This window comes from Echinococcus granulosus, assembly GCF_000524195.1.
Source record: "Echinococcus granulosus chromosome Unknown EG_S00117, whole genome shotgun sequence".
Lineage (NCBI taxonomy): Eukaryota > Metazoa > Platyhelminthes > Cestoda > Cyclophyllidea > Taeniidae > Echinococcus > Echinococcus granulosus.
Window position 1 is genome coordinate 188,815 of NW_020170497.1, and position 24,122 is coordinate 212,936.

At 42.0% G+C, this 24,122-nt stretch overlaps 4 protein-coding genes across 4 annotated transcripts in view; 3 read left to right on the forward strand and 1 right to left on the reverse strand. All coding sequences in view use genetic code 11, as the record gives it.

Moving 5' to 3' along the window:
* The window catches only part of EGR_08735 (Dephospho-CoA kinase domain-containing protein), a gene marked incomplete at both ends in the record, with an annotated part of 2,354 nt that extends 2,024 nt beyond the window's left edge, over positions 1-330 (forward strand). The window contains one exon of the mRNA XM_024497984.1: positions 258-330. Coding sequence (XP_024347617.1) covers positions 258-330 — 73 coding nt within the window. The remainder of the gene's footprint in view (positions 1-257) is intronic.
* A 12-nt stretch (positions 331-342) lies between these two features.
* Positions 343-4,820, forward strand: EGR_08736 (Tetratricopeptide repeat protein; the record flags this gene model as incomplete). The annotated part of the gene is made up of 7 exons (XM_024497985.1): positions 343-491; positions 2,216-2,353; positions 3,767-3,863; positions 4,051-4,294; positions 4,372-4,433; positions 4,522-4,625; positions 4,667-4,820. The coding sequence occupies 7 exons, from the start codon at positions 343-345 to the stop codon at positions 4,818-4,820; spliced, it is 948 nt and encodes a 315-aa protein (XP_024347618.1).
* A 14,382-nt stretch (positions 4,821-19,202) lies between these two features.
* On the forward strand, positions 19,203-21,231 carry EGR_08737 (hypothetical protein; the record flags this gene model as incomplete). Its single annotated transcript, XM_024497986.1, has 4 exons — positions 19,203-19,263; positions 19,669-19,757; positions 19,938-20,060; positions 21,076-21,231. 4 exons carry the CDS (start codon positions 19,203-19,205, stop codon positions 21,229-21,231), a joined length of 429 nt encoding a protein of 142 aa, XP_024347619.1.
* Positions 21,232-23,601: 2,370 nt separating this feature from the next.
* The window catches only part of EGR_08738 (hypothetical protein), a gene marked incomplete at both ends in the record, with an annotated part of 9,577 nt that continues 9,056 nt past the window's right edge, over positions 23,602-24,122 (reverse strand). Inside the window, 2 exons of the mRNA XM_024497987.1 lie at positions 23,602-23,782; positions 23,958-24,050. Coding sequence (XP_024347620.1) covers positions 23,602-23,782; positions 23,958-24,050 — 274 coding nt within the window. The remainder of the gene's footprint in view (positions 23,783-23,957; positions 24,051-24,122) is intronic.

Below are 24,122 nucleotides of genomic sequence, written 5' to 3' on the forward strand. Positions count from 1 at the left end.
CGTCCCCAGCACCCCTTTAATCTCTCGTAAATCCGTGTTCAAATAGGCCAACTGGGCGCAATGGATAGACTTCTTCGCATGTTTAGCCATCAATTAGTCAATGATTGGCTTTCAGTCATGGAAAAGCCTGTATTCAAAGCCCTCTCCTCTCTCACTTTGCTAAAGAGAAGCACACCGCTTCAACTGTCCCTTGTGTCGTGCCGTATTCAACTCATAAATATGAAGTCGAATTGACGGTTAGTCGTCATCTTTTTCAGCTCCCCCGAGGCTCAACTCTCTCGTCTCTTAAAACGCAATCCCGATCTCTCTGGCGGCACCGCTCTCTCCTGAATCGCTACACAGATGCCTCTAGCAGATAGAGTTGCACCTTCTACCACTGTGCTGGACAATGAGGTCGACGGGGACCTTGCCGGGCTGGCAGAGCAAGTGGATGCCTGCTTAGAGCTGCTGCAAGCAAAAACTGCAAGGCGGTTTCGGCTGGTGGTGGCGTTGTGTACATGCGCTTTGGTTGGACTTGCCGTGGTTGTGCATCAATTTGCACTTTTATGAGTCATCTTTCATCCTGATATCCGATTCTTCTTAAGGCTCGATCTTTTTGTTATTTTTCATTGTAAGTTGGGTTTGCCACCCGTCCGTTGGTGCCCGCTAATAAACGTGCGGGGGGTGGGAACTGTGTATCCCTGTAAAATCCGGCAAACGATTGGGTGAATTGTCGAATAACTTGGCGGGGTCAAGAGTGCTTCCTAATGGGGCTAGATTGTAGGTCTGGGAATCAGCTTAGGAGACGCGGGAGGGGTTAATTGGGGGAAAGCGGCTTTATGGGGTCTTTTGGGTCGTGGCAAGCATCATTAGTTGACGGGTCGGGTAGGTGACCTAATTATGGGTTGCAAGGCCATCACGGGTAGGATGATGATCCAAATCTGGGTGTGTGCATTGTGCCATTTCAGGTTTCGAATGAGGAGGATGTCAGAAGGCAAGGCTCATCTGAATTATTTAGCGCTTGACTAAACAGTTAGACAAAGTGAAAAAAAAATAATATTTGCTTGGTTGTGCAGGGTTATAATACATATCTCTTTATGCACATATCGTGCGATACCGCACTGTTTGGAAGTAGGGAACCATCCAACTGGATTTCTAGACGTTCCAAAAAGCGATGGCGTGGTGCATTTTTTCAGATCTTGTAAGTTTCTGTGAGTTCTTGCGTCTCAGTCGTTTAAGCCATAGTGTGTTAAGCAATCTCAAATGTTTTCTCTTATGGTCTTGTGCTCTTACTAACGTATTTTTATTAATTGAACAGCTCCTTTGTAGCTGATATTTGCATCTAACACTTTTGTCTTGCTTTTTATCACATACTAGTATAGTTTTCCAGTTTACTGGAGTGTGTACTGGGGAGCTCAGTAGCAAATGTTTGTTATAATCCTTTCTTTCGATTTTCCATACATTCGTGTAGCTACTATGCTTACTGGGGAGAATTTGCTACGTTCCTATTTTAACTCGTACACTTATTAGCTTCCCATGCTTTCTTTTCGCATATTTTGCCAAAGTCTTTTCTTTTTTAGGCAAAATATGGACCCCATTTTCGTGATTTTTCTCCGTTTAATTGAACCTTCGGTACTTATTCATTAACATCTAGTCCTACCGTTCTGATGAGACGTATAGTATAATCGTTCTTTTCCTTCAGTTTTTTGCTTCTGATTCTCTTCTGTTGATATTTATGGGAGGAAAATGTTGAGAGAAAAGTAGCATTGATGCATACATGAGTCTAAGCAATGCTTAAGCTATCATTTCAAAGGTTTAACCTATTAGAAAAACCCATTTATTAAATAGCATAACTTATCCTTGAGTCGGAACTTTTCACTAGAAACTAAGATATTCTGCTGTTGGGTGTCACAATAGCAGCCATACTGGCTATCTTGTCTGAACCCCCACACGCTAGGTTTTAAAGAATTTTTGGAAACCCAGGAAAGTGAATGGCGCGACAGCAAACCAATGAAGTTGCCTAATTTGGATCTTGAGACATTTGTTTAGGTAGCAAAGCGCATTTTAGAGGTGATCAGGCTCTCATAACTGCGGAATCCTATCTAGCCCTTGTTCTAATCCAAGTTTATTGAAGGAAAGGCCATATCTCTCTCTCTTTCTGCCTTTCAGTCAGTAATAGAGCCGTCAGAGGTAGAACTGCATGAACTCCGCGAAACCGATGCCTGACTTCCCTCAGAAACGACGTGTCGGTGCTTGCTAGAGGGTGTCAGCGGTGGTTTAGCCTCCACCGCTCCACGTCTTCCTGCTCCGCCCTCACCATTCGATATCGGCCGATCCGATTCACCGACAACTTGTCAACTGCTATCAATCGGATGTGCGTGCCGATACCATTCGTCCCTTTATTACTGCTGCTTTGGTCTCGCAGGACTGCGATAGTCTCGTTCAACTTATTGTATGGTATTCATTTTCCCAATTTTCACATCCTTAAATCTATTTATTGTAATGAGTATTGAGCTTGGGAGCTTTCTAGTATAGTTGCAAATATCACTTTATCAATCTAATAAAACACAAATATTTTGAGAGTTTTGAAGAGTTCCAATTCCTCAACCTCTTTTCTTTTGTCGAAGGGAATACGAAATCCAGGCATTTCTAGTGAGTTAATGCTATTCCGCCAACCGGGCTTGATGAAATAAAAACTTTGATGCCCTTTAGGGTTTCTAAATAGAAGTTTCTTGCTGTTCTCCTTCATTACGGAATTAAAGCACGCAAGAGTTTTTTAGGCTTTGCTGTCGTGTTGACTTCTCTTTTATAGTGTCAGCGTTCCCTTCCCTTACTTCTAAAACATCTTGTGCTTAAGCTTGTGGCTCTTGAGGGAAGATAAAACTTAAAATTATTTTTCAAATTCAATTACACCTTTCATCAAGATCTCTGTTGAAGGCTATTGGATCCGGAGTTATGAGTGGACTAGCATCACCCATATAGGTAGATGCTTCGATGGCCCTTGTTGAAAAGTCTTTATGACTGAATCTGTTCTTTTTTGTGGCAAAGGGCACTGAATCTTGATGCACTTTCTGAGTAGACTACATCATTAATAGTTATTAGCCATAATGGCTTAGAAAATTTTAATGGATTTCATTTTTTGTGATTCTTGTTAGTACACTGGTGGTCTTTTCCAACTCATCATACCCTACTTATTCTTCCATTTGTATCCTGGATTGTATTAATTATAAAGAACCTTGAACCAAACATCTTTTACGCACTATCGCTATCACCCGAAATGCGCTGGTGTCGTCTTCGTGAAATCTGAGAACAATTTATGATGCAGCGTTCAAGCAGTTGTGCATAAGCTTGTCTATCCAATGCTTGGATAGACACACTACAATTGGAATTGTCATGAATCGAAGCACCAGAGATAGATATAGCACTCGCGCTGAACTTTCCCATTATCCCTTCTGTTGTTAATAGGAATTTTTTATGCTCCTTTATCCCTAGATGTCTGTAGCGTTCTGCATTTGTCAAATTGCTCCCATCATTTTTGACATTGAATTCGCCTTCATGAGAGGGAAAATTTTATCTCCATATTGAGTAAGGGTGCCGGTGGAAGTGAATATACCCTCTTTACATACACGCGCAGTTTTGCCGTCATATTTACTCCAGAGTGACAAATCCTGGGCTAAGCTACAATGACACCCCCACTGGTACTCACTTTAAGTTTGTCCAAAACAATTCTATGGCATCGCTTTAGAATGCGAATACCGAGGCACTTTTACCTTTTTTTCCAATGCAGGAGAGTTAAACGTTTCATTGAATTGAAAGATCGCCTTAAAAAGGAGGACCTGAGCATTCTAGTTTGCAGTATCAGCAATAATATCAAAGCAGTGGAGGTATTTAGATTCGTCATTGTTAATGATGACTGTCCATGTTTAACTTGCTCCCTCCTCGTATTGGGCGAATTTAGTTCCCGTTTCACTAAAAAATATCAATTTTGGTTTATTTTGTCACTGATAATGCTTTGTTTTACCAAATTTTAGCATAATGCTTTCACTAGAATACTTTTCATTTACTTCCTAGAAGGGTCGATGGTACCATGCTGCATTAGATTTAACAGGCCGCCTCCTAACTGTTTGCGGTTTCGCCTCTGATACCGGGACTAGGCTGACCCCATTCTCGTCACAGCTCTGGCTAGTGTGGTTCGTGCTTTTGAAACAGATACAGCAGTTCGATCTGCTGGAACGCGAATTGGCCGCTTTTGATAGGCTGGACAATCCTGACATCTACTTTGAACATGCACCCAACCTATATCCCCGTCGTAAAGGTGCATTTTAATAACACACTTACTTGCATAATAATTCGTGATCAGTATTTAATATTCTACGTTTTATCTGCGTCTAGGGTTCAATGATCCCCTTCTCGTTGCGACTACTTCATGCGGAGTTGCCGCACCATTGGAATCGGTCAGGGGAGGCTCTTCATCGCCTCTATTTCCTTGCTGCTGTCGTGGCTCGAGTAAGTCTATGTCCACCCACTGTTGTCAATTTCTAGATGATCAGCAACCTGGAAAATGGCTACACCGAGGATGAGAGTGAGAGCTATCCAAACAAAGCCTACAAAATCAGTGAGTGTCCTTACAAGTGTAATCTGAACATGTAATATTTGATGAGCTGTCATAGTTAACTGTGGCTTTTAGGCTCATTGGTGATATGGGGACGTCAATCTACCTTGTCAATCAGGATTATCCCTCTGCGATCGAAACTGTTGATCAAATGATCGATAAGCTGAAACCCTTGGGAGACCACAGGTTCCTCTACAGGACTTTGGGACGCATATACCTGGGGGTATGATAATATTACGGTATTTCCCTAATACCTTGGTATGTTAATGTGTACTCGCGTTATAACGTATATTGGAGGTGTGGATTCAACTGAAGAAATGTTCAAGGAGGCCTTGAAAGATGCATTGCCCGATCTGACTATTACAAGCATTCAATAGCTCATGTATAGGTACGCATTTCTGTCGTAAAAGTGGTCAGTGTTACTCCACATTGATTGAAATATATTTTTTAATAAATTTAGGTTTGTAGTGCTTGAATTTTTTTTTTCGACTTTAGTGCTATGCTTCATATCACCAGCGGTCATTTCGACGAGGCTAAAAGACTATTTTGTGAGGTATTGGAGTTGGATCCATCAAATGTTGCAGTGAGTGCATGTTTATTTTTAATACCATCTCGTTAAATGTGTTGAGGTTATTTTGCTTTTCATTGACCGACTACTTTTATCTACCTGAGTTTTGTTGTGATTTCATTGGCCGAAAATTATTCACCTTTTTGCAAATGTCTTGGATTAGTGTCGTAAAATTTTCTTGCTAAATCAGCTCCAGCATCCTGTAATTATCTCGCAACAATAATCTTCCATGTAATCAGAATTACTACTTACCAATTACAAGGTAGAATGGTCAGTCGAGTTGTCGTTAACTTTTTATGAAAACAAGTAGCTCCCCGATTTGAATCTCTTTGGAATGCTGCATTTGGGACACAGTTAAGCTGATTACTGAAAAGCATGTCTGCAGTCTACCAAGAGGTTGCTGATGATATCAGCATCTTGGAAGATAATATCATTACTTTAGGACAGACATATTTTAAGGAACCGGAAATGTGTGTGGCTTTCGCTCAAACTTTTGTCTGGTTTTCTTAATTTCTAACCATTTACTTGACTGTATTTGATTTTTGAGTCCATCCAATATCGCTTATCATATTCTACTCTCAAAGTTACTTGATTCCCACGAGGAGTAGACGTCTTGTACTCGATGATTTACACCGCCCTTTAAAATGTGTTGCATATTTATTTCGAAGGATCCAAATGCTAACGGGGAGCTCACACTGCTGATATTTACGCAGATTACATGATTCAGGAGTGCGTAGCCGAGCGTCTTCATAATACTTTTTCCGTTTGGCTCCTTTTGGTTAAGGGCTGTTAAATAGAGGGTTATGAATAATCACCATGCAATACAGAAAGAAAGTAAAGTCTCTATCGTCAAGAATGTGCATTATTTGCAGACCGCCAACAATCAGGCAGTGTGTTCCCATTACATTGGCTAAATGGATGAGAGCCTGCGTATTCTGGAAGCTCTGACGACACCAGCGCAATATCAACAACAGCAACAGCAGAAGTTAGCGGAGGGTGGAACGGCGTCGCGACCCCTGCTGGAGGGACCTGCGCTGCACGAAGCGATAGTGTCAAATCCATCGAATCTCCTTGATGCTGAATCGGACCATGCGATTGCCCGAAAAATGAGCCTCCTTGAGCGCGTTGCTATGCTGTCAGGTGAACGCGTGGCTCCAAACGCATTCAAGCCAAAATTGGCTTAGGGGTTGCACCTGGAACGCCTTCCAGACTCTCTGTATTCGTTCCTGCTCTTGCTCCTTTGGCAACCCATTTCTTATCACACTGTCTCGTTTTCCCGACTACTTTGGATGGGTATGCTCTTTCACTTAAATCGCTTCCTTTCGCATTGTTTTTCGAGAGTCGTGGCTGAATACTGCGATTGGATGCTATTGAAGTGGACATTTTTGCAATTATCTGAAGTCTTTCTGTGATATCCCAACAACTGCTCTGTACTTTTCGTTCCTTCCTTGTTGATGTCTAACTCGAAGTGCCGTAGATACAGTGAAAAGTGTCACTCCTATGTTTTCATGCAAAAAAAGGTAAATTTAAACATTTTTTCCAAGCATGGCGCTTATGGTATGGTAATAAGGTGGGTAAATTCTGAAGGCAGCTCATCTCCAGTCCCAACCCAATGCTAAGTGTACAATGGCTTGGAACGTTTAACAATACTCCTGTCGTCATACCACATCCGACTTTGTGCGTGGATGTCCTCGAGTTTACGCCTTCGTCTATAGAAAAACGGGTTCACCACTGAAGACCGTTGCATTCCAGCACCACTGATTTTGCTGTCTAGACTGGTCCCCAATACAGACGACTACCGTTTGTAGTAGGACGCACCTGGTACCCATCTCTACACACCCTTCTGCCACGGAGGGCATCTGCTTTCAGTCTGGCTTAAACGTCGTCTGTATGCTGACGAAGCTAAAACCTTGTCGTTAAATCGTTCACACGCACTCCTCTTTGTTAACCAAGACAAGATCTTTAAATTGCATTTGAAATACGCAGGCACTCGGTCACTCACGTTCACATGGACCCTGTCGACAGATAAGAAATCAGTATATACGTTCAATACTTGGTAGAGAAAAACCGCCTTAACTGAGCTAGAAGTCGTAACCCTACATTATGCAAAACCCATTTCTCCTTCAAACTCAGTAATGAACCAAATCGACGTAAATCACGTTAGGATTACAATTATCACAAAAGCGAATTAGAAGAGCAGAGGGCGAGTGGAAATGTGAATAAGGGTAGGATAAAAACGTCAGAGGGGAAGAAATAGTCCTACCGGTTCAAATACGGACACCAGAGAGGACCTGATCTCAACGCTGGAAATAGACGTCTGTCAGAATCTCCAATGGCTCATTGCAGTCAAATACCTATCAGGAAAGGAGGTGATGAATGCTGACTGCTGCCAACATTGTCTATCCTCACACTGGTGTCATCGCGTCCTCTTCTTATCCGCAAACGCCATCAATTGTAGACTACTGCAGCATATTTATTACTTTCTCCGTGGATAGCCCTCCACAACAGTGGTATGGAGCTATATCCATGCCGTCAGTCTCAGCTCTTCCAAATAATGCCAGTAAAGCCACCTTCTCATTCGCATGATTTAGCACACATTCAGGAGTAACGTGGTGCTGCCTCAGTGAACATTTTTTCGTCAACATCGTCGCAGATTATAGCGATGTTTGGAAGAGGGCTAACTTCGGAATGAATCGTGTGATAAATCATGTCGCATTTGGGTTAACTTGACATATTTCATCTCATGGGCATGGCAATATACCATAACGGGAGCCCCGACACAATCCCTTTTGATGCCCAAAAGCCAGTCTTCATGCAGTTCGTGCAGCTGATTCAGGTGGTCCTGCAAGGCAATCATCAGCATGGCGCAGTTACAAAATCTAGAAAGGCCAACACACAAACTCCATGCATTCCATTCGAAGTGTGTCAAGGCATTCTGATTACTGGGAGGTCAGTTTTGCTCTCCATTCTAAGGCGCACATGCATCACAGAGGTGGCAGAACACAAACGACAAAAGTGCGAACGTAGTCAAAACAGCCCGAGGTTACCATGCGCGCCTCAATTTACCGGGAGTGTAAAAGGGAGAAATGCAGGGAAATGAGGCGAAGTGTTTACAATGCGACGTAGAAACAAAAGCATTTGCTTATTGTAGTGGCGAAAACCTGCCATTAAGTGATGTCTTGCTTGGCAAAATCGTAACATTCATCACATGCCCCTTTTGCCAAACAATAACCTCCACTTCCATACAGCCACATAATAATGCCGATTGAAAAGGCGTTTCCATTCTGGGGAATAAATGTACTCCAGAATAAAAGCAATCATACAAAAAGAAAATCACTTATTGGGAAGCCATGTTGATGCAAACCCACAAAAGGTGTTGACAAGTCCACGTCTTCAAGACTGCTAATGATGTTATATGCTTGAAAGAAACAGGATTAGTCTCTTTAAAGGCAATATGCATAAAACAGAAATGAAATGCCCAATTTGGTTAGATCTTTACGTCATACATGACCAAGCAATAGGTGCCGCACATACACGATCAACAGAGGGGACTGTTCCTCTGAAAGCGAGAGTGATTTGGTCATTTGCATTGCTTTGGGCAATAACTCGTTTGTACGGACGTGTAAGCGGTATCAGCATTGCCAGTACACAGGGACTTTATTAATGGCAAGTCAATTTCTGTTTTCCACATTGCAAATCCAAAAGCTGGTTTATTGTCTCTGGAGAAGACTGAAACTGCACATACACAAGTACCATTTGTCACACTTTGATCCAATGACCTCAAACTGACGTCAAAGTGGCAAGTGCTGAGTGAGCAGCAGTGCCCTAGACAAATAAGTCCTCCCAAACACCCACCAAAAGCCGTTCAGATTGAGTCAAAGGAGAAGCAGTAAAGAATATTGACATGGAAATTGCACATGAAATTGTGGCACATGGATACTTTGAACGTCCGTCATTTGTATCGTTAACAAGGCTGACATGCAGTCCATTGGAACACATCAGCAAGAAGTGTAGGCAAAAGATGCGCGAACCAGGCAAAGGGACATCAGTTTCTATTTACTTGACCAGCAGATTCACCATTGATATGGCGCTTTCACCCCTACGTACGCTTGCGTATTCTTTAGGCACAGATCTCAGGAGAACATTGCAGATAGACTGTGAGTGCGAAGAGAGACATTGTTGCGCAGAGGATGCGGGTGAAGGAAGGCACTTCGACAGCTAGCAGAAAATGACGCACCGATGAGTTCAAGCTGAAAGATGGGCAAGTTCATGCCCCACTCGTAGAATTCATCGTAAACCTTCACATCTTCTTCGAGTATATGACTACTGGAACAGAAAACAAAGTTATTTTTGTATATTGTGTTAGAGAATTACTAAGATTAGTGGAAACAAATAACACAAGTCAATCCGTCTGCACCCTTAAATGTTGTAAAATGTTATGATAAAGCTTAGCATAGGAGTAAAAACTAGCCTGAATTATTTAATAGCATTTGCTTCCTAAGCAACACCTCAATAAAGCAATGTCTGACACAGTTGATGGAGCGCTCAAATAATCGCGCAGGAGTAGTCTGACGAACAAAATGCAAATCGTAATAAAGTAAACAGAACAACAGAGCAAACGGACGATACGTTACCTCTATTTCAGCCTGTCGCTTGAATGCTGTGACCATAACTTGACTTTGAAGAAGTGCACTCCACCTCTCTGGACTCGAATAAAATGCTTTCTGTGGTTAACGCAAGAAATAAACTTTGGTAAACTCACGATTAATTGAAATCCTTTCACGTTATTCCACAGCTGAATGGTTTCAGGCAAAACTTAAATTGTGGGTGAGAGCTCCTTGAAATAATTGAGGCATATGGACTTTTCACAACCAATGTTTCCCTCCACAGCAACTCTAGATGTTCTAGAACCTGTTCATCGCCATCACTTTGTGATCACAAAAAGCGCTATGTCAAAGAGAGCGGGGCACGCCGTGCAGTACATATTGTCGATGCTCAAGGTCGAGGTATATCAGCATAGCATTATAAAACACCGATGTCCAAATTTGTTTTAAGTTCAAGCAGTCCAAAACTACATGCAATACAGCATAAAAGGGGTGTAGTTATTTATCAATGCAAAGCGATAAGCGACAGATGGGAAATATTATTAAATCTTGCCATGTCAACTTATGAACAAATCACAGTTTTCGTTTCTCGCATCATGCCTCGCACCAAATCCTTTTAATGTCGTAACAAACCGAAGCTCTCCGACCTAAGTGGTTTTGCATTAGGCATGAAAGTTGGGCCCAATGAGATGCAGAAACCTACTGGAAAACAAGATTTGTATCCAAATGTTAAAAATAAGTTGTTGGTGCCTGAATATGAGCCAACAAAATTTGCATCATAATTGATGAAAAATGGTAGTAGAATAACAGCGTTTTCAGCGCACTGGCCCTCTCGTTTCCCCCCATTTTTATTTAGAGCCTCGAAAGCAAACAATGTTTAAATTAAATCCATATTTCTGCCTAGAGGCCAGGCCATTTCGCAGAAGGGCAATAGCAAGGCTTTAGCAGATCATTACCATATTCCTCTCTTTCCACTTGAGCACTGCCTCTTGTGGTTCCCTTGGACAACATCCCTCGTCAGCCATCACAACGAAATTTGTGCTGTCAGGAATACACTCACATACCAGCGCAGCCACTCATCCAATTTGGATGAGGCTGAAGAAATACCCCTTGTCTGCAAAATCACTTATCGCTTCTGGTATTTCTACTAAATCTGGGTTTCTTCTCGTTGAGGAACCCTATTGAGGGAGGTGAGCATGTGCGCGACCCTTTATACAGGGGTTATCGCTAATTTTCCTCATTCGCGGAATACGTTCACATTCCGTCACATTCACATTTAGCACTAGTAGGAGAAATCAAAGTAGGTGTCTATTGGGATGCGGCTCGTTTTCGAAGACTCTAATTTAGCTTTACGAAATTTGTTCCGACAATGAAAGTCGACATGACACCCAGGCATAATATGAATTGCCGACGTAGGGTAAGGCGTGGGGCTGCTGGGAAGTGCAATGTCATAGCCCCAGTGATCCATTACGGAAACCGGGATTTGAACAAGCAGTGCAAGTATTACAAGTAGTTATTATTGTTATTGCTCTCGTTAGTGGTAAAAATGTTCATGTTAAGTTGATCATTTCCCATTATTTTGGTATTCTATTTAGGGACTACTTTTATTAATTGAGTTATTTTTTACTCTCACTGGACAACAAAGCATCAATTTTTCGAAAAACTAGCTTTGATTTTCTTGGACTATCCCGCTACAATATTCCTTTATGCAAATAGAAATTGCTACTTAGTAGGTAATACCAGTATAATTTATCCAGCTGCTGCGATTTATTTACACGAGTAAATAAGTCAGACTCGCATAGATTCCCTCACTTGCATCTATTTGAACCCCATGAACTGTTGTATTTTATTTGATGTTTATTTATTTACCAAAAGTATGTCTGCAGTCTTCCCAAGATCAGATGGTTCCAGTAGCCAACCTCAGAGGAGAAACATCATCAGTCTGAGACGAGCTTGTTTTATTCAACCGGAAATGCGTCTGTCCCTCTTAGAAGCATTCGTTATCTTGCTGTGCCCGGTGGATTGCTTAATCTTCGAATATTTGCTTAATGCTGCTTTATTCTGGGATAAAGAGAAATAAACTTGTTCTTATTTACTCACAGAATTTCCCCACACAAAGCTGATAATAGGTACTTGATGAATCACAACGCTCTTCGAAATAATTCTGCACTTTTGTTCTTAAGACCTTAATGAGAGTGGAGCAGTTCGCAATGCCGATAAAGGCAGAAGAAGGGGGTTCAATATGCGCAGCAAAGATGTCGTTCCTTAACGCACAGCGTGTATGACTCGAGGGTGTGTTATAAAGCACCTTCGAGATTATTATACCACCAACCTTCTACCTGTTGAGGGCTGCCAATTAGAGGGTTGCGTATAACCAGTATAAAATTCAAAGGGAAAATAAGGTCGCCATCTCTGCCGGAGGAACTGGGATCAAAAGAAATGATAATATCAAATCCATCCATCCTTCCCCATGGTGAATCAAACCACACAACCGTCTGAAAACTGAGCATTCTCGAGTGCGTTTCTATGCTGCCAGGTGAACGCGTGGGTCTAACCACGATCAAGCCTTAACTAGTTTGTGATCCACTTCGACGATCCTCCAAACGGTCTGCCTTCTTTTTATTCCCACTTCTTCCACGATCCTCCTTTTACAGCAATGCCTCGTTTTACCGAATGCTTCGAATGGGTCTGTTATTTCCAGTGAGCCGCTACCGTTCGCCTTGCTCTCCAAGAGTTGTGTCTGAATACAGAGCTCGGTTGTAATTAAAGTGGACAATTCTGCAATTGTCCGCAGTCTTCCTATGATAGTGCAACAAGTATTATCTGCCGGTTGTTTACTCCTCATTTGAAAGGCAAACGATTTAAATTGTTGCAAGGAATTCTGTTTTCAAGAGTGACCGTGTCGTAGCATCCGAGTCTCGTCTGCTTGCATAATAAGAGCTGTGCGAGTCTGCGTGAGACTGTGCAGCAACTGTTTAAACGCATTTGTGCATCAACAGAAGCCTTTATTCAACGAGATGGTGACTTAAACGCGCAGTGGCTGAGAGGTCAGCGTAGTTGGATAACAATGACGAGAGGAAATGTCGCAGGACTATCTAGCCCTCTAGTTTGACAGTTATCTTTAACTCTTGCTTTAGCTAGTCTTCTTCTGCATTTGCCACGATGTAAGACGTAGTCCAAGAAAACCTCCATGACTCATGGTCGGAGAGAATTGATTGGTTAATCTTTAGTGCCTTGGAGGGTCTAATTTGAACGTTGGTGACACGCCTACCTGATATCAGCTAAGATGCAGCTTCGTCGCATTTGTAACTGGATTGCAGAACAAAGTCGGTTTATGCACCATTAAATGGGAGTTGCTGTCCGACAAAAGCGCTTCTGGAAGGTCAATCGGAATTCGTTAGACAAATTTGTTAAACGCAGAAAGATGTGCGAAGCAGCCTTACAGAGGCTGTGGCCATACATCTGATTGACTGTCTGATCAATGATAAGAAACCTTCCTTGCAAGCGACTTTGTGCACTAGCTCTCCATAGTCTTCAGAGAAAAGCAGCATGCTAACGAATATTCCTAAACCATCCACTACCTCAGTCTTCTGCTTCGTAGCCAGAGCACACCGACTTGTCAGCGTGTGTATGTATGTGTAGTGGACCGCAGCTGCGGGTGTTCACTTGCTGAATGGGGAACAATTATGCTTGATTCCTATCCACACAGGATGGGCCTCTTTTGCACTAGTCACTTTCTAATAGACAACACACAACCTCACACCCTGACACCCAGCTTCTTCATTTTGTACTGTCAACGACTCGACAGCACGGTACACTGCAGCGTCGTCTTTATCAAATGCAGAGTGATGTTTAAAAGAAGTGAGAAATCTGAGAGTGAATGCAGCATGTTTTCCGGTCAGTTGCATTTAATCGTAAATTTACAACTCTTGGCGGCGGCACCACCTTCACACCATGTCAGTAGCATCTCAGTCCTTCCTCATCCTAGTAACATATATCCTGTCCTTCCATTGTGACTTCTTATAAACTCAAGGGGGGACTAGAGCGCCATATATGTCACCCACAAATAGCTCTTTCATGTTGTAATCAACAAATAAACTTTGCTGACAGTTTGAACATTGGTTCAAACTGGGCACTATGCATGGAATCAAGAGTGAATATTGCTGGCTAATTTAGCTATGCAGAAGGAGAAAATTTGCAGCAGTAAAATCCATTTCCTGTTTAAATTTTTAGCATCTCGCCAAAGTCTAAGAAACTGCCGCCTCAATAATCTGCACCCACAACATCTTCCGTTGTAGTCTAAATAACGACTTTGTGGAATCTAATGAAACAAATTGATGAAAAGGAAAACTGTTGTTAAGACTTCCTTCGTGTCAACCTGAGAAAGGCTTCTCAATAGCACTCCAACTACGCAGACGCCTCAGTGGTTAGCTTCGTTCACGTAGTCGCTGTCATCAGCACAGCAATCACTCTGTGCATTGAGTAGTCGGTATTCGGAGAATCAATGACCTCCTGCATTAAACTACAAGTCGTAATCTCATCAGCTGACCGCCATCCGCCTTCCCTATCACTAACATCAGTAATGGGTAGAAGAGGCGCACATTGCATCAGGATGAGAAGTAGCATGAATTTCATTGGGTGGAGAGAGGTCGAATGGCAACGTGAATGAGGGTAGGATGAAAACGTGGGAGGGGAAGGAGTAGTTCCATCGGTTCAAACAAGAACACCACAGAGCATTGTAAATCATAATGACAGTGGAACTGAGGCTTGAGTACACGATTCTACGGGTCTACAATCCAATTCCAATCTAAGTGAGGTTGAACGAAGTCTATGTCGTCTGGTCATTGGATTTGCGTGTACTCAGTCGCCTGATGCCAAAAGAACAAAAGCACCATCTCCCCCTCAGTAATTCGTATCATGATCGTAAGCAAAGTTGCAACAGTTTGATCAAACACAGACTTGCATCTCACAGCAGGAGATGGTAATTGCACAGGCAAGAATTAACCACAACAGGGAATGTGATATTACGAAATGGTAATGTGAGACACATATGGGAGAACTGCAGCTTATTCGAGCATACATAAAGGTGAGTAAGTTTAAGAAAATTGCACACTGACGAGGGATGATCAGCAACAGTTGTAATAAATAACTTAAAAATGACAAAAATGGAAAATTTTGAATGGGAAGTGATGGCTTGGAGGAATGGGACCTCCGCAAATGTAGCAAAGGCGGTCATTATATTTAAAGTAGTCGGTTATTACCTTCTACATTACTTTCACAGAAATAGCACATGAACTGTGCCACGTGGACGTTCCACACGCGAAGACATCATTATTTTCTCCAACACATCTTATGCGTTGGACACAAAATACGGCAGCAAGAGAATATTGCGGCGATTTTAAATGATTAGCCCTAGGAACACAACACTAATATGGCGCTTTCACTCCTGCTGTCGCGCATTCGGATCCTTTCAGCACACATCTCAGGAGAACATCGAAGATAGACTAGGAGTTTGAAGAAGAAGAAGAAGAAGAAGGTACGTTTAGGTGATGTGCACAAAAGGCCTTCAGAAATTGGCACAACATCACGCACGGATGAGATCAAGCTGGAAAAAAGGTATCAAAACACCTTTAAGTCATCATTGCATAATTTTCCACTGAAGCCATATACAGTTGTGTTTTGTGAAAGGAGAAACCTGTGACAAAAGCGGGTCGTCAAAGAACTTCAATGCAAGGAGTCTTCCTTTTACGAACCCGCCACGAATGTGTAAAACATAGTCGGAATCATTTGACGACATTTACTTCATTTGCATCGCGTGGAGTAAGCAATATTGGCAACTGTGGAGGGAGCGTGCAAACAATCGCACAGAAGCAATCTGTAGAAAGAAGTCAGTGATGAGTTTGGCAAAAAAGGCAAGCAAACCGAAGTCACGTTGCCTGCTTTCAGACATGTTGCAACAACGAGGCTGCATGAAAGGAGTACTTCATCTCTCCGCACTTGCATGATTCACTTCCTTCAATTCAATGCAAAGCGAATTTCACTAGTGTCAAAATCAAATGGAATGCTTCCACGTCATTGCACAGTTCAGCAGGTCCATGCAAGACTTGGATGTTGGGTGAGAGATCCTCGAAATACTTGAAAAATGTGGACTTACCACAACCAATGTTCCCCTCTGCGACACCTTTAACAATTCTGGAACAAAGGCGAGCACAGTGTGTGGCATTTGCAAACTTGGTCATCTCCATGTCTGTGTTCACGATCATGACAATATCGAAGTGAGCGCAGCACTCGATGCTGTATACACTGCCGATGCTGAAGGTCGCTGCAGATCGTTATAACACCGGCTGCAATAATATCTGGTATGGATTAAGTTAAAGCATTAAAACACTAAAAACATTGTCAGTAAAATCAACCATGCCTAATTCGTGCATTGCAACGAGTCTTACACGAAGTTATGATAAATCAAATTTGATGCTACAAAAAGGGGTGAAACAGTAATGAAAAAGGAGAATTAAATTGAGAAGTAGATTTGGTGGGGAGTCAAAGTTAGTCTCCACCTGGGAGACAACTTTGTCGACATCACGTGGCCTCCTTCCCTCTGATTGAAATAGAAATTCAATCCTTGTGCCCTATTGATGGGTCTTCTGCACCAAATCGTACATTGTGAATGATGGTACTCTTAATTGCGAATTTCACACCATGTAGTAAGTTATTGAATTATTTCACAATTGTAATCTGATCTGTAAAATGAGATGAAGTGGCATAAGCATTCGTGATTTTAGGTGGTGTAGGGAGAGCAAGGTCCATGCTGCCTGTCAATCTATCCTGCAAATGAGGATAATCCATCTGCAATAGCAACAGCTAATTCATTGGCCGATAAAGCGAATCACTTAGGAGAATACGAGTTCCTCCTTGGCACTTTGGGTTACCTATTCCTGACGTTTTTGATATCAGCTTGTTATAGGCCAATATATTCCTCAAATACCTTAGTATATAAATGTGCGCTCTCGCCTTAAGCTATCTTGAGTTGTGGATTTAGTCTAGGAAATGTTCAAGGAGGCCTTGAAAGATGTCCCACCCCATCTGACACGGATTCAACAGCTTATGACAGGTGAGCTCCTGGCATCGTCAATATGGTCATTGTCACTTCACATTGAATGCCGTAATTATTGCACCTCCCACGACAGAAGACTCCCTGGAAGACAAAGGAAGGTATAATGATTGTGCAGAATACATACATACTAATTATAGAGAAGGGATAATGTGTCTTCGACATTGTCTGCAGGCCAGTCCATTCGGTGTTGTTAGAGTAGAGGAGGGCCAAAGGCGCCTTTTTAACAAAACCATGCGTCAGATTGTTATCGATAATTCTGACAGGATTAAAAAATTATTTTGTAGGGTGAACAGGTTCGCGTTTTTATATCATCCCCTTCAATGTACTAATGCTGTTCTGGTTGTTTGTTTTCTTTTAAAATAAGTCCACCATTTCCAACCATCTGATTTTCGTAACAATTGCATGAAAAGAAATAATTTTGCTTGCTTTTGCAATTACATCTGCGTCTAATATTGCAGCGCTTTTTATTAAAATGCATCTGAAATTTTGTGCTTATCCCTTCCCGCAAACGATAAATACTACATAAATAACACGAAGTGAATGAGGCGCCACAAAGATGTGGTGACCGAGAACCGCGCAGAGTGAAGAGTCTGTTAAATGCGATAAGGAGTTAAAACACATGCAATTATGCCCAATTTACTGCCAATTAATTTAAAAATAGCTTTTGAGAAGATCCGGGCAATTGTTTGTTTAGTGGCCCTACGGCCTGATGTTCTAGAGGTCATAAAGGGAGCCTTGGCACAAAGACCCAGGTGGGAATCCACACAGTATATTTAAACATTCTCGTCCATGGCTCTTCTTGCGACCAGCATTCCGCGCCCACTATCACCAAATTAGCTGAATGAATTAAAATAACCCGTGAGACAGAAAAAAGGCCACACATATTCTTATATTGGCACAAAGATCACGAACTCAAAGATGGCACAGCATCTCAGAAATGTTGTTAAATTAATTTTTCTTCACCTTTGCGGACGGGCTGCAATGAATTTATTTGCTTTGTAAGCGCGACATAAGATTTAATAAGCCATACATAGAGCACAATTTTAGTTGCCAATGTCTAGTCATAAGTGGGATTTGCCAATTCTTTCGTAGTCTATCCCTTCTTTCTTTGTTAAAGCATTCAAATAGCAACCTCTGGCATACCACTTTTTCACTAAAAATTACCAAATCCTCAAATTACTCTCTCCTTAGTGGCTTATAAGTTGGAAATCGGCCCTTTAGTTAGGTAGATAGTTAGCTACTGAGTATCATAAAAGCGAGTTAAATCTCGTACCATTTCTCATTGAGAACTGAAACTTACGGTTTGAATTTGCATTAGCAGGGAAAAACACACTCGTGGTGTGGTGGTGATCGAGATCCACGCAGATTGAAGATTCTGCTAAATTTGGTAAGGAGTTAAAATATACAGTTGTGCCCGATTTACTACTAACTATTTTCAAAGTAGCTTCTGAGAAGATCCAGACAAATGATCGTTTGACGGCGCCATGGCCTGGTGCTCTAGAGGTCATAAAGGGAGCCCCGGCTTAATGACCCGCGTAGAACCCCATACAATATATTTGGACATGCTCGTCTACGGTGCTTCTTACTACCAGCCTTCCGAGTCCACTATCACCAAATTAGCCTGGTGAACTAGGGTAACATATGGGACAAAAAAGACCACACTTTTTTGTATTGGCACAAAGACCAGGAAAGCAGAGATGACACAGCGTCTCAGAGACGTTGTTAAACAATTTTTCTTCACCTTTAAGGACAGGCTGCAATGAAAACATTTGCCTTGTAAGTGCTGCATAAGACCCAATGATGCTATGCAGTGAGCACAATTTTGGGTCAGAATGTTTACTCATAAGCAGGACTCGCCAATTCTTTCGTATTCTATTCTCCCTTTCTCCGTTGAAGTATTCAAGACAGCAACCTCTAGCATACCACTCTTCCACTAAAACGGTACCAAGTACTTAAACTACCCTCCCTTTAAAGTCCTTTAGGTCAGAAGTCAGTCCTTTAGGCAGGTAGATGGTTAACTACTTGAGTATCATAACGACGAGTTAAATCTCTTGCCAAAACTCATTGCTAACTAAAACGTAGGGTTTAAAGTAGCATTAGCATGAGTGCAGAGAAAAGCCCACTCGCGCCATGCCACATTTGTGAAGGCTGTACAGTTGCATGCGGACTGACCCACCCGATACACAAACAAGCACTGATTTGTAGATACAACTGCACCTGTATATGAGAGAAACAGTAAATTTCTACGGATCTTTCACTCGAGAAGGTGTGCACACTGTGGTAGCCGTACTAGAACTTTATGCATGGGAGCAAAAAGCCACGCCAATGCGTGCTAAAGCTTTCATCAATGTGGTCCCATCCACCGCCCAAATGGACCCATCATCTGGTACGTTCACCTTGACAACCTTCACGTATCCATTATCTTTCCTTAATGGTTGGACCAGTGCAACCAATTATTGGTGGAATTGCCATATTCGAGTAAGTGGGATCCAAAATTCTCTCTGGTTGCAGAGGATGGTTTGACATCTTCAATAGGATAAGCAGAATCGCATTCAAGGCAAATATCATTGGAGGTGGAGTCAAGGAATTGACGTGGCATATCAGGAGTCGGTGAGACCCCGACCAGTATCTTGAAGAGACGATTGCCGGTACTACATACACTACTGTCTTCATTTTAGCCGTAAGTGATGCACATCGGTAATAACAGCACTATAGGCGGATCCATATACAATAACTGCTGTTACAAATAGGGGTACTGGGCTCACTTTAAAGGCTAGTCGTTCCTTTGAAGTCCTCGATACTGGGGGTTTCGCTCTCGCATATGAACACTATAAACAAAGTAGTGCTGACGAAAGTCAACCCATTTGGATGATTCCAGAGGTGCGGCCTATGCCTTCGCCGTATGAAACGCTATTCGAAACTAGTAACGTTCACTTCTTTCTGTGGAGCAGTCAGAGCATATGCCTATCTCCAAAGCTGTATTTCAATTTATTGCTTAGTTCCGATTTGCATGAGGCAAGCACAGTCAACTACCAAAGTTGATTCTCCTTCTTTGTATAGAGCATTGGTTTCCTCTACGCAAGAATGAACGTTCCTGCAGATGAGAGGACGTTTGAAGTGGAGGAGGTGGATGGCGATATATGCTTACCTGCGACCAAATTTAAAGTGGGTGGTCCTTACGAGGTGGGCTTAGTACTGAAGATGTCTATTAGGTGAGAAGTACCTTTTCTTACCCAACAAATTTGCAGTGTCATAATTCCACAATTCGCTGTCGAGACATCGGTTATACGATCACCCGAACATATTGTGGTTAACGGCGCAATTGGTAGTCACAATGATGTTAAAAACACCACATTGCGCTGGCGTCCTAAAGTACGATTTCCCAACGGTTCAACGCAGAAAATTGCGGAAGAGTTATTGCGTTATGGAGAGAAGGAAATGCACGGTGTGGGCGCAGGGACATCATTAAAATTCATCCTTGCATTTGTGCACTGCCTTCAGTACAACGTCGACAGAGAAGATCTTAGCCGCACAGCTGAGCCATGCTACGAGAATCGTCAATTTTACCACAGATTATTCGTAAAAGAGCTGTCCAGGAAGAGACATAACCCTACTGCACTGTGCTTAAAATTACTTCGTGCAAGTAGATGCCCATCGGTTTTGCGACTTCGATTATCATCAAATACTGCTGTATATACAAGGATTCCCAGACACACCAACACATACACACAGACACACCAGTTGACGCTGTTGGCTTCCATTATGACTGGGTGCGTCTAAGATAGACACACCTATGATGTGTCGCTCGTTGCCCAACTCCAGCATTCCCTTCAAAGCATAAAATCAAATGTCATGCCTTCACTCTAACGTCTCTTCCACTTTACAGGATGCCTATTCTCACTAATAAGGGAGTGTGAACTTGCGATTTTTCCTTACTTTATTCGTCTGCTAACAAATACAACAAAATTAATTGTCTGAATATCATTAATGCGGAGTAAATTGGACGAGCTGGCATCATGTCTACAGCTACATGTCCGTCTAGAAACCACATGGGACCAGTGCTCCCTTCAAGCTCCAAATTTCGTACAGTAGTTTCAGATTGTCTGCTTCGTGTGCGACTCCCCTACTGCTCAGGGGAAATTTGAGTTTTATGGTAAAGTGACTTTTCACAGAGGTTGATGTGAATATGCTGTCGCAGGAGAACCTGATAACCCTCGATATTGCTGATTATCCTTCGTTTTGTGTTATGTTGCCTCTGTCTGAGGAAGGCATTCAGATGTGCATTCGCGGTCTGCCTAATTCCAGCTCATACACCGACAAGTGTTTCCATGTTATTAGGGCAAGTGATTCCTGAAATCTACATGCTATTATGTTCATCGATGTACCCATTTACTTGCTCATCCACTATTCCATCCTTCCTTCCTTTATTTTATTCTTTACTACCAGATTCTTTTATTTACAAACCCGTATACTATATGCAAGTACACCTGTTCATCCCTTCTGCATCATTCTATCCACCACTCCGTCTATTCAGCCGTCAAGCTGTAGGGCATTAAATATAGCCACCATAACTGCTTCGTCCCATTTCTAGCCCACTTGGAGTACACAACATTAATTAGAAAACCAAATGAATGACATTTTGTCTAGCAAAATTAATATTCTTGAAAAGACAATTGCCTCCGAAGACGCAAACACCATTTCCGCAATTGTTTGGGCGATATGTGCGCAAATAAGGGCCTTTATAAAAATGGGTCTCACTCAAAGTAAGCTTCGTGCCTATCAGAAGCTCGCTTCTCCCATTTATGAATCCTGACAATAATTGCGACGAAATTTCCTCTTCACTGCTTTAGGTACACCAGCTGCTATAGGTTAGAAGAGAAACGAAATAGTACGAGTACGTGGAACTGTTTGAATTTCCACAAAAATCCTCAAAACTGTGCTAATTTTATGTAAAAGTGTTAGTTTCAGTTGGCAGAAATGCTAGTTGGAGCTGTATAAAATGTCAGTCTGGTCAACTAATAGCGCCTACTTCCCCTGTCCCCTGGCCTTGAGGCCATTGCTACCATCGCTAAGGAATTTGCCCACACAACAATAATCGTATCCAGTCGGAACTGGTCGAGGCAGCACAAGTGTTGCTGTAATTGCTGGGTGATTCTTCACTCCAGAAGGTCTCTAATCTGTCACAAACATTCACTATTACTAATGTCTATCTTCCCGAGGTACGTGCTTAATCAGGCCTGATACACTTTCCTTAGGGAATGCACTACCAATGCGAGAATCCCACTCCTTCACTTGAAAGCGTCAGGCCAAAACAACTTGACTATGAAACCAACATTGATGCAGATCGTAAGCTGATGTCACGGCAACTCTCTACCTCAATTGCTTTATCGATATAAAAGGTGAGATTAGAAGTTGTTCAGTGACTCCTCGTGAATCGCACTGAATACCTATTTTATTGAATGCTATCCTAATTTATGGTGTATAAAGTGGGCAAGTTTAGGATGCCTCCGGCTAGTCACTGAGAAAGTGATGCAGTACCACATGTAGCACCACCACGATTGCACCTCTTTCTAACCTGTGACATTTAAGTCCACTTCCCTTTATTTTTAGCTGTAAACCCCTTCGACGCATTAATTTTGAGGCACATACCAGAAGACCGAAGGCAAACTGTAAGTAATTTCCATCTAATATCGACGCGACTCAAGCAAACTTGTTCAGAGTGAATTTCGGAATAATGGTTAGCACGTCTGCTAGATCTTTTATACATTATATATGTATATACATATATATATGTATGTGTATTCTTTCTGCATGCTTTCCAATTAAAATAAATTAATTCGCCCATTCACTCCCTTATTCTACGAATGTGTTCATTCTCACCAAAGTGATACCAAATTTTTGCTTTAATAGGTACATTTCCTTTATTCGAGTATTCATCCACAAATCATTTATTCATTTTCTGTTCAATCCCAGTCCCTTCACTCACTCCTTCACCCCACTTATTCACTCAATCTCAGGCTGACAAGAACTATTTGTGATCTTTGTAAGTCACTACACAAAGCATTTCCTCCCACTGTTCTTCAGGCAAAATCAAGGACTGAGGAACTGGCGAAGATAGATAGCACTCAGAGCGTTAAGTGAATAATATATTAAATAATGAAGTGTCTAAAAGAGGAACTACACTTTGGAGTTATGAGTAGGGTAACAACACCACTACCGTCAACATCATCACCATTGTCTTCACAGTTACTTCTGCGACCACTACCACCATTATCAGCATCATCCAAAATTATGGGATAGAGAGATTGGGAAGAATGTCAAAATATTCGGTAGGCAGGATGTCTCGATAAGCAGCGTCAATAGATAAATAAGCTGCTTTGATAATGGCACAACTTGTAGCGTGTTGAAGTATAAGTCCGGAGACATAGTGGACTCTTGTGAATAGGCAATTGTTGAGAGGTCTAACTTGATTAACATGCATTGTGTAATACGCAACTGTAAGAAGTAAACAAAATGTCTTTAACGTACCACTGCATTCCGTTTCAGCAACTCCCCTACCCATGAGCAGCAATGGTATCTCTCACCCATCACGCACAACTGAAGCAAATGCAATTAATCTCTTGGTCAAATATTTAGGGGAATGAAGAGAGGTTTTAGCATTTGCCCATTATTCACACCCGATAGACGGATAGCAGGAGCAAACTCCCCCGCACTGGTGGTGGCTTCAAAGCAGTACACAAGTCATCCGCAAGTTGAAGAGCAATTTACTTCTATAATACAAGACAGTGATTACAGGAACACCTGCGTGAAGTAAATGCCTGTGACCATAAGGACGGATGGAATTATGAAGGGATATTTGACAATCCTCACACACACTGAAAAGGGTTTTAGAGCCAGTGAATTCACTGACAGTTTCAAAAAGTCAATTTTGCCTCTCAAGGCATAAGTAAAGACTGAGGAAAGAAGGGATTGCCAACAACATCGTTAGTTTTGATTTGATGTCTTTACCCGAAGGGTAGAAAAGGGGTTGAAAAAACTTGTGCAGCCATTCCTTTTCTTAGTGCAAATAAGGACTTATACGTGCCCAAATAACTATCTTCATGACGTTTTGCTGAAGGCTGCGCAAATGCTGAAGTTCGCACAAGCAATAAGAACAGAAGAACAGCAGCACGTCTGCGTAAAACTAATTTTTCTAATTAAAGGTGGAAGAGCCATTGCCAGATTCAAGAAACCCGGTTTACAATT